Here is an 18,275-nt window from a genome sequence, read left to right on the forward strand (position 1 = left end):
AGCAAAAACCTAAAGAAGAAGAAATTGCAGCTTTTGGTTGTATTTTGGTAATTTGTACAGTGTACTGGGTTTGGCTTTGTTTATCTGAGGGCTTACTCGCAGACAAGGAGGTTCACACAAAGCACTTTGAGAACAGAATGGAACTGTCACCCCATTGTGGTATGATGTGGATGTTTATTCAGACAAACCTGCACAAAGCTGCCGCTTTATTTTCCTCCTTCTTTCAAATCAATGTACCGCCGTTGTTTGTCGAGAATGTTTCATTAAAGCTCTGAATGTTTCAAGTAGTTTGCAGGGAGACGTAAAGACTTTTTGTCGTCGCTGTAGCTGTTTGGTTTTGTTCTTTCTTTCTTTCTTTCTTTCTTTCTTTCTTTTTTTTTTTTTTTTACTAAAAGACAGGCACGCCACCATCCACAGACAGACGCACACTTACCACGTATTCACTTTAAATCTGCGAGGTTTTGTAGCTATAAGAACACACAGTTGGCTTTTTTTCCCCCGCAGGAGATGCTTCTGTTGTTTACAGAGAAGCCCTGCTCAATATGTAGTCAACAAGTGCTTTGATTGCTTGAGTAAGAGCTCACATCTGAAGCTCAGCCTGTTCTGTTTGTGGAGCAGGCCTCTTCCTGGACTCTCCCGGTGTGTGTGTGTTTTTCAGATATACTTTGGTTGACTGGTTGCCATCTGTCGTCACTCGCCACGTCGCAGTCCACGATGGCAAACTAGTACTTTGGTCTGTGCTTTTATTGGTTTCAGACAGCAAATGACACGTCATCGCACGATTCTGTGGTTGGTTTGGTAAAATGCAGGAATAACAGGATGTTTTGTGTCTACCAATTAATCTCAACAAAAGCATTTTTTTTTTTGTATTGAAGTTGCAGTCTGGTGAAAAAGGATGTTTTTTTTTTTTTTTTGCCCCCCACATCATGAGTAATGACAGCTCCTTTCGGTGTGGATTAATCTGATCACCTGTGCACGTGATTGTGTGTCCATGTCTGCTCTCAAGCTATCTGTGTGTTTGTTTTTGTTTATTAAAGACCAGGTCAGCCTCTGGTGGTTTCGCTGTATGCTCACAGGAGGTAGGTCGTGTCGATGGGGGGGAGCGGGGGAGGGTCGGAGTGACAATTAGACATCGGGGAGAACAAAGATGTCACAGAGGAAAGACTGAGCTCAACACCATAACACAGTACTTATAAAACATATATGAATGCTACGCACAAATGCAGGGGTTCCTCGCAGCTTATGTGTAGTTTAGGTTTTTTCCAAATAGTCCAAAAAAAAAAAAAAAAAGAATCTATTTCTGGTTAAAAACTATTTTTTTTTCTCCCCAAGTTTGGTCCAATTATAAATGCGGGCCAGCCATGAAAGGGTTTACAATGATCAACGTAAAAAAGGCAATAAGTCTGTTTATTACCCTATTGGAGAGGATTACAAGGAGAAATGAACACGGAACGAGGAGGAAGCCACCTTCTCGGTCTGGAAACAGAGGCTTGTTCCGCATTCGCAGCTTATTCTGAAATCACATCTTTAATCAAAACAATAAAGAAGTCAAATCTGAAAGGTAGAAAGTTCAAAATGACTCTTTGATGTGAGCTTAACACTGGTGTATCCCTTTACCCTACAGTAATGGCTTGTCTTGCACAACAGGGGAGGTAAAGAACAATCATAAACCACACGCACGGATCGATGCGGACCAAGACAGTCACGTAAAGATGGTAAAAGAGACAGAAAAATCCTAAATCTGACAGAAATGAACTGATTTCAAATGAATACAACACCTTTTAATCCCCTTTTACATGTGACTATGATGGGTCCATCCACCAATAGCTGACCAAAACACACAAGGTTAGGTCGCCTGGTGCCGGCTGGAGCTACTTTACGTCTGTCGCCAACGGTTTCATGACACTTTGATTTCGAGAAATTCAGCTTGTACAAGTGAAAAACAAATGTACTGTGAGAAAAAGCCATGTTCTGAACTTTAAAGGTTTTTGTTATTTGGCAAACACATTTTTGGACCTTTTTAAATACTATGTACATTCACATTAAGTTACTGATGTTGCTTTAAATATATCTATATGTATCTATATTATATGACACCCTATGGGCAGTTGCTGAGGTTCCATTCAGTAGCTGAATTCTCTTCATATTGCACCTCCGTCCTCTCACTGTCTTACAATGTGAGCATCACAAAATAATCTACAAGAGGGGTTTTCATCTCATTAATATAGATACAGCAATTCAAACAATAAGTACAATGCGGGGCTTCCTTTCATTCACAAGCATCCTTTCTTCCGTTTTGACTGCTCAACCCAAACTTCGATGAAAAAGAAAGTCAAATAACCCGAAACAAAGTAAATTTTTTTTTTTTTTTTTGGATATACACAAGGGCAGCACGTGTGGCATCAGCAATCAGAAGACATTTATGAAAAAAAAAAGAAAGAGAGAGAGAGACAGAGAGGAAGAATATCTACAAGCAGGTTCAACCCTCCCCGTTGCGAGTGCTTTGCCAAAGTCCAAAGCAAAACCCGGGGTTTGGCGGCTAAACGTGAGTCAGCTAGTTCGGGGACGAGCGAAGAAGGGAGTTGTGGGATGAGGGGAGGTAGAAAGAGAGGAGAACAAAGTTTCACACCGCCCTGTCGGCTTCTTCTGAACTGCCAGTCAATTTTTGGAAAAGGAGGACGTGAATGTAAAGGTGGCGGCGATTCCTCAAAACATCTCCTCCTTGTGAGCTTCTTGTCAAAATCAAAACCATTGACTTTCAGGCAATCCCCTTATATGTCTCCATAATATGCAATGCCTTCTTAAACAACGTCTTCAAGCTTGTGTTGAGGTTTTTGGCAGCTCCGTTGCCATCTCTCTTTCCTTCGAGGCCGTATAGTTTCTTTTTTTTTTTTCTCCCCCTCAGTACGTCCTCTCTACCATTCACAAAAGAACCACACTGTGGCAGGGTTTCCATCCGTTTCATCAAGTCTTTCTCGTAGCTAAGTTCACAGCATTGTCAATATTCACTAGTCTGGGCCATCGCTGAGGAGTCGCTGTCGTTGTGTCCGGACTGCGGGAGGGCAGCTGCAGATCAAAGCAGGTCCCGGATTTGTTTTAGTCTAAATCCGCGGACGTGAGCTGCTGCTCCTCTGCAGCTCCTCCAAGCCTGGTCCTCTCAGGGATGTCTCTTCTGCTCAGGAGGTGATGTTGCTTTGTGTTTGGTTATAAGATGAGTGCTTCTCTTTTTCACGTACATTTTTCTTTTAACTTTGGCAGTGTAGTAAAAAGGTTTGGATCGTGTTATTTGTTTTTCGTCTTTGAATTTATTTGGGTTCATAACGGTGCAGAGAGGTGAGTCCGGTGTAGATTTTCTTGGCTCGCTAGCAAGGTAGTTAGCAGTTAAAAATTACTTCTTTTTTTTTTTTTTTTTTTTCATATCATCATCAGCATTATCGTCAGCGCTATTATCCTTTATTCAGAATATTTGGACTTATCTTGGGTTTAACTTAAAGCCAGAGAGAAACCTTTAATAAATACTAAGTTGTGTGTGTGTGAGGAACAAATCGCATCACAGTTTTCGTCCCTCCCCGCCTCGCTTTTACAACAAGGTTATGCTTTTTGCCTCTTCATTTCGTTAGTGCACATTTTTGGGGCTGGTTGCTGTACCTCCACTGTTGCTAAATTAAAGAAGAAATCCTATCAAGTGCTAGTTTTCTCTCATCAGTGCTGCCTCCGTTACTGAGGGCGAACCCTCGATTCAAAAGCTTACGCTCTCGGCAAACAAAACTGTTACGTTATAGCAGACACTGCAGTACGCATGCTTTGCACCGCGTCGAACCTCCGACTTAAATCTTTGCATTTTGTGGGGGTGGCTAATCGAAGAGGCAGAAAACGTTATGCACGGCGAAGGTGTGGAAAGCTGTTGGTTGTTAAAGGAGTCATCACAGAGCTTGCAGGTAGAGGGCTATGAATACGGGGAGGAGGAAAGGGAGTCGTGTGCAATGCAGATTCCTCAGTTTGGTGTGGGCACTGTCATTTCAGTGTGCAGGGGCGGACGGAGGGCTCGGACGTCAGCGGGAGGTGGCATCCAGTAGGGCGGGGGTCGCTGGAGTCGTGGAGCGAGAGGCACTGCTGGAACTGCTCTCTTTGGGGCTGGCGGAGACGCTGCCGCTGCCGGCACCTCCCGCGATGATGCTCTGGCTCGTGAGGGAGAGGGGCCCCGGAGGGGTGCTCTCCGAGTGGGTGGGGGGAGCGCTGGAGGACGCCGAGGAGGTGGAGGAAGGGGTGCCCAAGGGAACGCTGCTGCCCCCGGGCAGCCCCTGCAGGCCCTGACCACAGACGTGGTGGTGTTTCTCCCAGTCTTTGTGTTGGCAGAAGGAGCCACAGTAGCGGGCGGTGTTGCAGCCACTGCACGTCTCGCTGGCTTTCCTGCCGCAGTTCCAGCAGCTCTGGTGAGACACAAATGAGACCAGATCAGGGGTCTGCAGCATGCCGCTCCACAGAACTACACGTGGCCCGTCTGCCCTGGCTTACAGCTTAGACCACAACATAAACAGGGAATCTGCTAACATTCACAATCTAACTGCATTAGGAAAGGCTAGTATTATCATCAGATTTTTACCAATGTTTATTGACTTTCCACCAAAGAATGACACTAATTCTTGAAAAAAGCCTTTTTATTAGCTGCATTTGCTTATTTAACATAAACATGAATAGTTTGATGCCCAATTTGATCGTTTAGCGTTTTGTTCTCTGTGTTGGTTACCCAACATTCTGGCATCCAATTTAGCCAATCTTGACAAAAATAATAGAAATGTTTTATTTACGAAGATCTGAGATAAACTGCTGAGGGAAAAACCACTAGACGAGTTTTGCACGTCTTTTACAATTTACTAGATTTAAAAATGAAGCCAGTTTTATATAACAAAGACAAGAAATAAAAGGTGGTTAAAAAATCTTACAAAATTAAGTTTAAAATATGTAAAACAATCATACTTAGATAATAACTGTCCTTTAAAGCTTTATTTTTTTTTCTCAACAAATATGATGTGCATAGCTCTGTGTCTGGTCATTTTCAGAAAATCATTTCAAAGGTTTTGTGGGATTTGTGGTTAAAACAATGTTAGATTACAGGGAAAAAGGTCAAGTAATAGGAAGTCTCTTCAGTATTACATCCTAACAGTTCAATCTAAAATAAATAAAAACATTTCAAAAGATAGAAAAAGTCATCATTATACCTATTTATATGTGTATATATAATCAGAGCCAGAGCTTTTGTTGCTCTAAGGGCTTTTGGTCCGAGGCCAGCTGATCTGCTACCAGCAGGTGGTGGTCAACTGCTCCCTGAAGATATGAACCAGGCACTCTGCCCCAGCCCATCTGAGTCTGTCTGCTTTTATTTATGCAGAAACTAACTGCAACCTTTAGGGTAAATTAAGTCCAATATAACCAGAACGTTTTCTTCACCTTTTTACATTCGCTAGCTGTAAAACCTCAGATAAGCTAAAGGCTTATTTTCTATAACAACCAGGCAATAATAATAATAATAATAATAATAATAATAATAATAATAATAATAATAATAATAATAATAATAATAATAATAATAATAATAATAATAATAATAATAATAATAATAATAATAATAATAATAATAATATAGTTAAAACTTGAAACTTGAAATAATCTTTTATAATAGAAGAGGACACTAAATTGTTAGGTGCAGAGAAGAAAGAAAAGCTTTGACACTAAACTGATAAGTGCTGGACAGAGGGGGGAGTTAGAGCAGGTGTTCCCATGGCTGGGGTCAGGACCCCACAGTGGTGGCAAACACCAAGCAAGGGTTCTAAATGAATGACCATCGATGGAAACATGTCATCAGGCTGCTATTTAATTAGCTTTTTTTTCAGTGTTCCTGTACTTCAACCATTGACAGGTGTTATTCTGGATTGAACGGCGACCATTCTGAGAACGTCTTATTTAAGACAGAAGGTGGACCTGGATCAATGCGCTCGGCACTCACCTCACTGGAGTCCTCTTGCTGGTTGATGACCGTTAGCGCGTCTTCGGATGCTTGTCTCTTTGCCTCGGCCAGCGCCCTTTCCATTTTGGACCGTTCAGCAGAGATCATCTCGTGAGCCTTCCTCTCGGCATCTGACACTGCTTTCTGCAGCTCCGACATGGCTTGCCTCTTCACCTCGTTCACTGCCTCCTCTGAGGGACACAGAGAAAGAGACGGAGGGCCGTTAGCGATCATAGGCTGCGTCTCACTGCGCCTGCTCGGACCTCCTATGATGAGTTTCTCTGAACTTCCCCTTTCCTGTATGTGTCAGTGAATGGATGTAAATCTATGGGCCAGAAAAGCGAACAAGCTTGATTTCAAAACGTTTCCAAAGTGAACTACATTTTACTTCTTATAGAAGCAAGTTTGACAAATCTGGTTTGATTTTCTGATTTTATACCATGATAGGAATAAGTTTAAGAGAATGTTGTGCGACACGGTTTTTCGTATGAGAATGATGGATTTTCCAGTAGTTCTTCCTCCAGACTTTTACAGTGGCAAGCAAAAAGTATTTATGACCTTAATCTCTTTAACAATTTGTCATGTTACAACCAAAGAATTCCATGTAATTAACTTAATTTAATAATCTATCAAAGTAGGCAACATTGTGACTTGTAAGGAACATTTTAAAGGTTTTATGAAATAGCCGGAAACCGTGGCTAGCATTTGTATTAATCCATGCTTTACAGAATCCCCTTTGCTGGAATTACAGCTGTGAGGGTTTCTCTGGCATGCCCCTGACAACTTTGCAGGTCTAGAGACTGAAACTTTAGCTCATTCTTTATAAAATAGCTCAGGCTCATTCAGATTGGACGCAGAGCTTCAGTGAACATTGTTTTGTGAGTCTAGTCAGAGATTGTCAATTACATTTTGCTCTGGACTTTGACTAGACCATTCCTAAGACATGAATGGAAATTATTTCTCACATGGGTGTATGGTATTTCCAAGGAGCAAGGTTGCCAAATATATACTCATTAACAGAGTGCTTATTGGACACATTGTGAAGAAATCCCCTTCTTATTCACAACGTCAAAGATAGCAAGGTTTTTTTTATTAAAAAAAGAAAAAAAAAAGAAAAGCCACATCTTGTTCTTCCTCCAGATGTGCGAAGGAGACAGAGGCGCACACACATCGAGACACAAATAACGCTCATACAGGAGGCCTGCCAGGTGTGTTAGACCAACCAGGTAGGAGGCGAGGCTGATGCTGTTCTCCCCGCCGCTCCCCATTTCCTCCACTCCACGTCTGTCTGTGAGGGAGCTCATAAATAACTGTCGCTTCTCCCCCGCCTGTCCGCTCAGTTGTTTCAAACTACTGTGCAGACGGGAATATAAAAGGCACCGGAGGATCCTTATCCGCAACCCGCTGCGTAGATGCGCATGTCCCTGTATGCATCTCTGTGCTTTGCTCTTGCGCTCAGACCTGTGAAAAAGTATTTGCCACCTTTGCAACTTTCTTCTTGTTTGGCTTTTTTTTTTTTGTCACACCTAAATATCTCAAAGCACCAAACCTATTTCACTGGCAGACACGTACAAACGCACAAGGCCTGCGTTTAAATCATGATTTATGTATTAATAGAAAAGGCTATCCAGGCTTTTTCACTGTGCTTTATCAACATAGAAGTCTGTATTTTCTAAATCCTGTTAACACCAAGGTAGCCTTCCCTGGGCTTTCTCTCATTCTGTCATCCCGTCTCTACCTTTACTCTTCGTTTCTTGTTCTTATACCCCGCTACCTTTTTTTTTTCTCTCCCCCTTGCAAACACTGCGTGCATTATTCCAAGCTTCTCAATTATCTGCCTTAATGCATGCACCACTAAGATTAGTTTGCAAATTTAATTAATTCTTATCAAGGAGACCGCATAGCAGATGCTGGGGCAATTAGCACTTAATGGAAAACACGGGGGCAGCAATATTAACGTTTTAATTCCGCCGAGATTTGGCAAGTCCCTAAGACGTGTTATTACCGGCTGCTTTTCTCGCACTTCACATCTCAGACCTCAGCCGCAGCCAGACCAAAGAGTACGTGTCTGGCTTTTAATTAAAAGCAAAAAAAAAGGGCGCCGCAGCTCAGCGAGACAAAAACTACCTGGCCCGCCGAGCTGGAGGTGACACATGCGCACACAAACACCACGAGGTGAGATGCTAGGAGTAAGATGTGCTACTCACCCTGCTTGTTTTGGAGGTGCTTTAGAGCTGGGGAAAGCGGCATGCTTGTGGTACCTGTATGAAAAACAACTGCAATTAAAAGAGCTTTCCCTGCCGGTGAAAATGCAGCACAGTATTTTTTTGCCGACAGCAGCAGCAGCAGCACCTTTTCCTCCCGCAGGGTATTGGAGTATGAGTGCAGCATAATAGTGCTGGGACCGAGGTGGAACCGGGGCTGAGCCGGCTAACTCCTGGGACTGGCTCTGTCTAACGTATGGACGGTATACGAGGAGCCTGTGCAGAGCCGCACTTCCAACTGCGTCTCTTTGGCTACGCAACGAGCCCAAAAAAAAAGTCATCAAGTTGTTTATTCAACTTGTTTGTTTTTTTGACTTGCATAAGGCATGGATTTAGGAGCTGAAGAGGTGTTTTAGATTGCGTCTGTGAGGTTTCCAGGTGAGCTCCACCCTGTGCGGCGCTGCTGCGACCCGACAAAGTCCCGGTGTCTGCATTTTCACTGCAGCTTTAACTGCAGTGGCCTTTCATAGGGGTGACAAATGGAGAGCGTTTAGCCTAAATGACACAGAGGGCCTCCAAGCCTCCAGCCTTGTAGACCTGCAGCTATAAGCCTTCTGTTGTTTCTGTGCCGGTAGCCGTGAGGAGTGATGGAGCGTGTTTTGTTAGCCTGTGAGCGTGTGCGGGAGTGGGCGGGGGGTCTTCGTGAAGACAATAGGACGGAGGACGGTCCATTCTTACCGGCTTTCCTCCAGATTTCTTCGGGCAGGTATCCTGAGGGAGGCCGGTGCAAGAAGTCTCTGTGGATCTCTGGAACACAAAGCGCACGCAGCCAATCAGCAACGCAAACAATGCGCCGAAATGGCATGAAAACACATCCATCCACTTCCAGGTTGCCAGTCTTTTTTCTGGCACGCACACAAAAAGTAAGGGGTCTGGCAACATTTGGAAATATATGCTTTGGTTGTTTTATTACATTTGGAAATAAGCCGCCAAATCCTTTTTTTTCCCCCACCATTTCAAGGACGGAATGCAAACGTTAAACCTGAAGGAGGATGCTGTTGACACGAGAGTGCAATCAGCTGGTTAAAAAATCCAGCGTGCTGCAGGTGGATTTGTATTGCCGCACAGTGTGAGCTCCAATTTAGCAAATGTGCTGAAAAATCAGATCCTCTAACTGACTTTTTCAGTCTGAATTGGGGTATTAAGGTGTTTTCAGTGTCTCCAATGAGCCCTACCTTGCTGTGAGTGTTTTGCTTTGCCAAACATACCCTTGAGTGTGTTTGTCTACCTGCATGTCTGCCTGTCTGCCTTTCAGCAGCCGAGGGAGTTCCTATGGGCAGTGACTCGCTGCTGCTAGCTGTGTTGGAGGAGGAGTTGTGGTGAGGAGTAGGAGGAGGAGGAAGAGTAGGAGGAGGAGGAAGGCAGTGCTGTCCGTTGCTCCCACCTTTTTTCATCTCCTCTACATCGCTGTAGCGGCGGATCCAGTGATTCATCTCCTCGCGGTCGGCCTCCTGGCAGCGGCGCAGCACCGTCAGGGAGCGCCGCGTCTTCTCCACCATGTCCATGATGCAGTTTAGGAGCTGAAAGGGCAAACAGTCGAGATTTCAGCTTAAAGAAACGCAATGCCCATTCTTTCAGATGCATACGCCATCACAAGTCCCATTTAACCGCACAAACACCCAAAAGTCAAAGGATTTCAACAGATGTTGGGCTGTAGACGACCCAACCCGAGGCTGAGTCTAGACATTTTGTGGGAGGCGACACCAAGCTCCAGACCAACGGCAAAGAACGTGAGACTATGCCAAGACCATCGCTGTAATCATACCAATATAGCTGCTGCTGCAAATACTTCAGGAAAATTTCAGTTTTTAAATTTGAAATGTTGAAAAGTTGGTTGCAGTCATGCAGCAAGGAGCTTCACAGTTTCAGTAAAGACATAATGTTGCAGCTGGGATCTTGACTGATCTTAACCAAGTCTTGAAAATGTAGTTTTGAGACCGGTCTTGAGCACCATAACACTAATCAGAACCTGTTTAAACAGAAGGCGTGTTTCCTCAATTCATCTCTAAAAAAAAAACAACACACCGTCTCTGTAGCAGACAGCTTGCGCGCTATTGTCTGCCTCTATTGAGTCACTGTCCCCGTTAGCGAATTTCAGTGTTTCGAGAGCATCACAACAATGATATTGTAACAGCTGGGCTGTTGATGAGAAGTTTGAGCCGCTCGGTTCCCCAGCTCGGCTCGGTTCCCTGCCAACTCAACAGATTTCCTCTTGTTTTTCTTCCTCGGCTGTAAACTGTGTCACTTTTTTTTTTTCCACGGTGCCCTGTCTTTTCAGACTCAGCAAGGTCTGCTAAATAGGTTTACCAAAGTTGACATTCAATCCATCTCATTATTCCCATTCTACCCCCCCCCCCCCCCCCCCCCCCCCCCCTCTGTCTCAGCCTTCTTTCCTCTGCCTCCCGTAACAGCCCCCCCTTGTCCCGAGTTGGCTATATTTATTTCAGTGGAGTGTTTCTAATTTGGCAGGGGTCCAGGCCTGGCCGGTTCCCTGCACGACTGCAGCTCTTGTCTCAGCTGCTCTGCCCAGCTGGAGCTGCTCTCTGCTGGGTTCTCGGCTCCATCTGGGGTCCTGTTTCTAACTTACACAGAGTATGTGTCTGGGTTTCTAATGCGCAGCACTTTTTCTTTGTGGAGACTAGGGCTTGGCATCTATGAAGGCGTTGGTCAATTGTTAATTTCGCCGCACCGACGGGTGACCTCCGTCAACTGCTTACTCAGGCGGGTCGGAAGGCTGCTCTGTCTTTTGACGGCTTCTGTTGATGTCATGTGCTCGTAATGCTTGGTTAGCTTTAAAACTAACTTTAATCAGCTGCTGGCTGTTCTACTTCCCCTATTCATTTGTTGTCAGTGACAGGAAGAGGTTGGTTAGGAGTAAGCACCCTCATACATACATTATCAAGGTGTTTCCATTCTTCTGCCCATTCTCGGTCTGTAAGACGGTGATCAATCACCTCCTCTTGGCGAGCTCCGTGCACCGCTGCAAAATAAAAACACAATGTTATTGCTACACAGTAGTTACTAATCCCATAACCTAATTACCGCCGCATTAACACCTTTTTTATATCATGGGGAAGTTATTTCATTTTAACGATACAATTCAAACACTTCATGTACTGATTCATTGCACTTCAAATGCTGATTGTTATATTTGATTTATTGAACTATGTTCGTAGATTTTGGACTGGACAAATTATAAAGGATCCTTTTTAATTGGCTAGGTCATGCATAAATATGAAGGAAACTGTTGTCAAGCAGATGGTCAGGGCAAGTCAAAAATAAGGATAAAAAGTTTGCTGTTCAGATAAAGTGCTGTATGCAAGTATATTGATGAAAGTTGTGTGGCAGGAAAAACTGTGGTTGGAAAATGTGTAAGCACCAAGGATAATCACACCTTGAGAGGATTGTGAATCAAATCCCACTCAAGTGTCTGGCAGAGATTCAAATGAAGTAGACGGTGGCTGAAGTTAGTCCAGGACGCGGGCTACAATTGTTGTATTGCTTGTGTTAAGAATCTCCTGAACCAGAGGCAACAGAAGTGTCTTCTCTGGGCCATGGAAGAAACAAAACTAGATTGTTGCTCAGAGGTCCAACGTCCTTCTATCAAAAGAAAGTGAATTTTGAATCTTATTTTGAAATCACGTTTCCAGAGTGGAATACAAAATAGCTGCATCTAGTGGAAAGTTTTCATCAAAGTTTTGATTTGTGCAGTCGTGTCATCTGCTGGTGTTTGTCCACTTCGTTTTAAAAGTATTGATACCTGTTATACTGACCATGGTGCCACTGTGCTCAACTGGCCAGCAAACTGATCTAAACCTCACAGAGAATCTATAGGATTTAGTCAAAAATAAGATGAGAGATAGCAGACCTACGGTATAGATGAGCTGAAAGCAGAGCCACATCACATTGATGCAGTAATTCAAAATACATTGACTGCACTTTACATGGATATACTTTTCAGTAGGAGGACATATTTGAATAAGAAATATTACTCTATGGTCTTATCTGGTATTCAGATTTTCTGATATACTGAATTTTGAGTTTTTACAAGCTGGACCCCATTGTTATTAAAATGAACAGAAATTTAAACATGTTTCATGGTTATATTGTAATTTAATGAGATCCATTTGGATAATAAAATGTTTGATACATCTTAGTCAAACGTACTCCTCACAACTTATTGACAAACAACCGTCTCTTGTTTCTACTGTTAACAATAACTGAACTATACAAAAGTTATTAATCGCAGATAATTTCTCAACGAGCTACACAGACCTATAGACAGGATACTTTGTAATCTTTTAAGCCCCTATAGACAGGATACTTTGTAATCTTTTAAGCCTTGATCAACGGATATTTTGGTTGAGGTTGAATTGCAATATCTAGAAGCTCAATAGAGTAGCACACTGCTAAAAGCACTCACATTTAGATCTGCATCTTGAACCAGAACATCAGGATTTTGTTATGCAGAACAATGTTCTCTCTCAGCGTGTACCGTGTGGGAACTGATTACGTTTAAATCTCCAGAAGACAGGAGTGGGTAAAAAGGAAACAGTGTCTGAAAACCGACCAACAGTAGGTGAACACATGGAAACTACAGCGGATAAAACAGCAAAGACCCGACATGACCTGAGACATGCATCATCCTTCAGCTGATAAACTATTGTATGACAGGTCATAGTGATTATTTAGGAATTGCTGTTTTTAAAGAATCAAATTTTATGTGGCTAATTGTGTTAGCTGTTGCACTTTGAGATATGACAAAAATCTAATCAAATATGTTCTTGTAACAGGCTGCCAGAAACTAATACATACATGCACACTTGATCAGATTTGGGTTTTGTAAGCTGCCAGTTACTCGTTATATGTGTGTGGGGAGGGAGAGTTATTGGGATTAAAAACACAAAAAAAATATTTGTCTGACAGTTATTCTAGAATTAAATTTTGTTAAAATGCGATCATAGTCAGATGAAAGATAACCAGGGAGCCTGATAACTTTGAAGTGAAATCTAAACGAAATGAGGTGCTGTTCAAGCCTCTTATAGAAGGGAAAAAAACAAATACTTTTTATTAAAACTATATAAATCGATAAGACCTACAGTCAAAGTGCATCTTCAACCACTTCCAGGGTTTTAATATACAGTAAAGGATCTGGTCTCAACAGCACAAAAAACAATGTCACTGACGAAACCAAAACGTAAAAGCCTGGGAAAAACTAAGCATAAACAAACTGAAAATTAAAAAAAAATCTAGGCAATATCAATACAACATCAAGACACATTTCTAAATTTAGTAGGTGAACATTTTACATGATAACACCATCTAGAACAAAAATCTGCACAACAAAGTTTTCTATTTTTCATTTAAAAAAGGCCACCCACTCTCATGCTTGTACTTCTGCCTCGTGTCAAAGCACTAAAACAATACGTTTAAAACCATATGTTTAAAAGAACTCCTCTCCTTCCTCATTAGAAAAGTAGAGGGCCACAGTTGGTCCTGTGGGCAGGTATGGCCGGGGTCTTTATACAGACGCACTGCCACAAGGATTATCACACTTGGCCGACACATGGCCTTTGTCCTAGCCCTACACTCCCCTGGTGTTTACACACGCTCCCTCTGCCTCAACCACCTAACTGGGAACCAGCAACTTCGTGGAAATGCTCTACCTGTCTGCCGGTGCCTGTCTCGAGAGTCCCGGTGCTCGCTGTGTCTGAACGCGTCCCTGTACTGGTGCGCCAGGGCCATGTCCTCTAGGCGGTAGTGCTGGGGTCCTACTTGGGGGTTGGGCGGATGCGGCAGGCCGTTGGGGGGGTGGGTCGGTAGGCCGTTGGGGGGCGGGTGTGCTGGGAGTCCAGTGCTGGGGCTGAAGCGTTGGCTGGGGCTGATGGTGCAGGGCCTTTTGGCCAGGTGCTCTGGGTGCAAGCCGTCTCTGTCGGAGCTGTCTTTGGTCCTAAACGGGCAGACGCAGACATGAGCTACACTTTGTTTCATCGCTCAGGGAAAAAGATGTTCTGTAAAGATGCCAGAATGTATGAAATTTGTATGAAATTTGAATTTCGAGTACAAAGAAAAAAACAATAACAACAACCACAACAGTGTCTGTGTGTGTGTGTGTCACAGATTACAGCCTCAAGTAGTCATGAACTCTCCCGTTGGAGAAGCTCAAACAAGGAACACAAATATGTTTTCTTTTAAGTCCAACAACTCCCATATGGCGGCCACCAGCACACACACACACACACACAAACACACACACACACAAACACACACACACACACATATAGAGCTGCTTGTTGTTCAGATACAGTACGGCGCTGCTTCTCTAAAGCTTTTTGCACAGCTGCACACCATATGTATCTAACAGAACCAGGTCCAACTGTACACCCTGCGTCCCCGGCTCTTAATCTGAATATCCCTCTGCCGGCTCTTAGATTGCAAGTGTCCCTCCCCCCCTCCCCCTGCACTCAGGCTTAAGGGGCGATGGGGGTTGTAGGCCGTGTTTTTGACAGATGTTTGGTCGCGCTCGTATTTGTCTGTGTGCTTGAAGTGAGAGTGTGTTATTTTTTTTTCTCCTGAGCCATCTGGTCACTTTAAATGGGAGTGTTGATATTAATCTGTTTAGCTGGATGGCAATAGCCGGGCATTCGGACCAAAATCACTCTTCAGCATCACGGGGATAAAAAAGTGAATAAATACAATCCGAATGTCCACGTGCAGACGACACGTCGCGCACCTATGCACGCTGTGCACACGTTTGGCCACGGTCGCCGACAAATGAGCGGAACAGCTGGAAAAAAAAGAAAAAAAAAGTTGGCCGTGCTCCCTATCCTCCCTCTCCGCTCGCTCAGCTCAGCACGCCGTACATGAAGCCAGAGGTTAGGAGGCGGAGGTGTGCAGATTACAGCGGGATTGCCCATTCAGCTTTCAACCCCTAGTTCTGATCTAGCCAAAAAACCGCCTGCCGCCGACTTTCCGACACCCTCGCGCAGCACATCGCCATCTGGACACGTCTTGGACATATGGACGGCTGCTGGGGGACAGCGGATCAGGTAGGCGAGTGAAAGCAGCGGCCAGAAAAGGAGGACAGAGCCGTGTCAGTCCTGTTTGTGTTTAATTGAGTCTAACACCACTGTTTTACTGTTTTCCAAAGCTCTCTCACTGTTTTGCCTCTTTCTATAATCTGTATTTATCTTCCTCCTCCTCGGACAGTTGGCTAAGACGACAGCCTCTTGCACAGAGGATGTATCACTTCCCCTCGCTTGGTATTCAGACAAAAACAAAAATCCCCACTAACTTCATTCACAGTCTGTATGAAGGCTTCTGATGCCTCACCTGTCGGGAGTCCTTCTCTTGCCGTGCTCGTTCATCTCCAGCATGATCTCCGAGGAGTCGAGGGGAGAGCTGGCGTTGGCGTCCAGGAGGAGCTGCTCGTGCTGAGCCAGGTACTGAGCTGGAGTCTGTTTGGCCAGCCTGGCACAGTGGAGCAATTCTCTCTGCAGCAGGGGCAGGTTCGCCTTCGGTGGTTAAAAGACAGACAGACATCTCTGCTTAGGACGTAAGTAAGTTGTCGCAGGAAGGAAGGTGGATTTAATCAAGCAACATTTGATGAGCGTTTAGGTGGACAGGAGGAGAAACTAAAACCTTTGGTGGAACATTGGGTAGATGGGGTGAAGGAGGAAATGATGTCAGATTACGCTGAGGAGGGAGTTAAAAAAAAGAGAGAGAGTGATAGATGAAGAGACAGGATGAGATAAGACAGGCCCCCTGACACATTCCTCCACCATGTGCCTCGTTCTCTTTGGGGTGCGCCGTTGTGTCTGTGTGTGTGTGTGTGAGGGGGGTTATGTGTGAACGTGTGCGTAACAGCGCTGTCAAACAGTTCTCTCAGACCTGTCGGCTTGATATAACACAGCCATCGCTGCGATGTCCCAGATGTGAAGGATCATCGCACGGCAGGAGGTCCGACACTTTCACACCTTTTTTTTTTTTTTTTTTTCTTTTAAGATGTATTTACATCCTAGAAGTGATGTTTACAAGCGGTGGCTTCCTTATATAGGTTCACTGCTTTCTCATAGGTTTTGATTAGGGCAAAGTTTCAGTTAAAATATCTTACACTTTAGGTATAGAGAGACACACAGGGCCACATTGAAGTTCAACACTCTCCATATGGACAGAGGTGAGTGACGAATCAAGACGTTTGTTTGAGAAAGACTCGTTTAACTAGCTTGTACACAATGGCCAAAGTATGAAGTAGCAGAGAAAGAGAGAGAGAGAGAGAGAGAGAGAGAGAGAGAGAGAGCACCACTGGCCACTTTATTAGGTACACCTATATAGAGAGTTAAGATGTAACAGCTTCAAAAAAGTTTTGTGGAGTTTTCCTCTCCCCATCCTTCCCTTTCCATCTCCCCAGATGTTTGCATGCAGAGTAGTTCAGAGCGCCGGTATCTAAAATGGCAAGATGCTAAAAATATGGCATGTCATGGCGTGCAGCCGCGGTGACAGTCGCTGCTCAGTTAAGAAAATAGTGACAAGGTAAACAACTGATGAAAGTGACGGAGTGTAAAAATATTCAATGCAGAGTGAGACTGAAATGCGAGGAGAGATAGGGGGGGGGAAAAGCCGAGGTTCTCATCGACACTGATGGCTAAAACGTGCGTCTCTTTTGCTCCCGTTCTGTGTTTGTTAGCTCCCCTTTTCAGATTTTCCCAAATCCGACTTCACTCCCCTTTCTGCTTCAGGTATGAAAAAAGGAGATCCGCCACCACCCGGCTTAATTAAACCAGAACCAACCCTTACAATGCTCGACAGAAACCCCCAGATTTGATCGATTTTTTTTACCTTTAAGAAAGGAATGACAAAAGGCCTCAGTGGGAAGTTAGTGGCCTCGTGAAGTTTGGAGTGAAACTCTTCAATGGTGAGAGTGGAGTTCTGTTTAAAACAACAGGAAGTGACAAAGACAGAACAGAAGTGATAGAAACATTAACCTCAGTTCAAATATTCCACAGCATGTTTGATAAGACGTGATAATCAAAGCAATGAGGGAACATTAGGCTGCCGCGACCCAGATGTTCCCACCAACCTACCACCAGTCCTAACACGAGGCTGCGCACTCGCTCCCCGATCTCGGGGGATATGTCGTTGCCGAACTGCTGCAGCGTGGTCAGGAAGCGCTTTAGTTTGCAGAGCTGCCGGGCGCCGCACGCCGGCGGAAGCTGTTGGTTGGACAACGAGGCCGTGGAGGACATGGCCGGCCCGTTGCTGAAGCCATTGGGAGTCGAAGGAGCACCGTTTAGCGAGGTAGGAGAGTGGCTGCTCCCGTTCAGCACTGCAGAAAAACAACACACACACGGGGAGGATTAGAGTTGCCTGAATGAGGAGGCTGATAGATCTGATGACAGCTGGAGCGATTAAATAAGCCTTATAGACGTGTGCGTGATGTTCGACGCTTAAAAACAACCGTACGGACGCAACTTTCCACTTCTTTTCCTGGTGCGCCACGTGTGTTTGCAGGGACTTCAGCTGTCTCACAAGGGGCTACCATTTGACCCCCTGCAGCCCTTCCATTGGCCTGTATTCCACCCTGCTCCTCACTCACTCAGTAGGACACAACTATAAGAGGAACTTGTTAAAGAGCCGCCAAAAATAGTCCGCCGGGCTGTGTTGCTTTTATTCCAGTAGCAGGTGTGTTGCTAAATCAGGTCCTGCACATGTCCACCAGCTGAAAGTAGATTTGCAGCTTTAGGGTTCAGAATAGGCGCAGCGCTCGTTCACATGCATGATCGCACACGTTCGCTTCTTAATGTGGGCCCAAACAAACTCGTAAATGCCCCGGGAGGCAAACGCACACTCGAGCTCGACCTCTACCCTTCAGACGCCGCATTCGTTTGCATCTCGGATTATGTGATCGCTGTAGCGTCACATGCAATTGCTTTTTTTTTTTTTACCGCGACCTGTCATGTAACTGTGATTAAAACCATAACTCATCTCGCCCGCCGCGGCGTGCTAAG

The 18,275-nt window shown here is 44.5% G+C and overlaps 1 protein-coding gene across 1 annotated transcript in view; it reads right to left on the reverse strand.

The window, feature by feature from the left end:
• Positions 1-4,052: 4,052 nt before the first annotated feature.
• Positions 4,053-18,275, reverse strand: part of cbfa2t3 (CBFA2/RUNX1 partner transcriptional co-repressor 3) — a gene marked incomplete in the record, with an annotated part of 80,483 nt that continues 66,260 nt past the window's right edge. The window contains 10 exon segments of the mRNA XM_036136160.1: positions 4,053-4,430; positions 6,005-6,195; positions 8,212-8,265; positions 8,947-9,015; positions 9,497-9,788; positions 11,163-11,248; positions 13,935-14,218; positions 15,601-15,782; positions 17,107-17,196; positions 17,352-17,593. Of these exon segments, the coding sequence (XP_035992053.1) occupies positions 4,053-4,430; positions 6,005-6,195; positions 8,212-8,265; positions 8,947-9,015; positions 9,497-9,788; positions 11,163-11,248; positions 13,935-14,218; positions 15,601-15,782; positions 17,107-17,196; positions 17,352-17,593 (1,868 nt within the window).

The sequence above is a fragment of the Fundulus heteroclitus genome, chromosome 4 (genome assembly GCF_011125445.2).
Source record: "Fundulus heteroclitus isolate FHET01 chromosome 4, MU-UCD_Fhet_4.1, whole genome shotgun sequence".
In the NCBI taxonomy this organism is placed as follows: Eukaryota; Metazoa; Chordata; class Actinopteri; order Cyprinodontiformes; family Fundulidae; genus Fundulus; species Fundulus heteroclitus.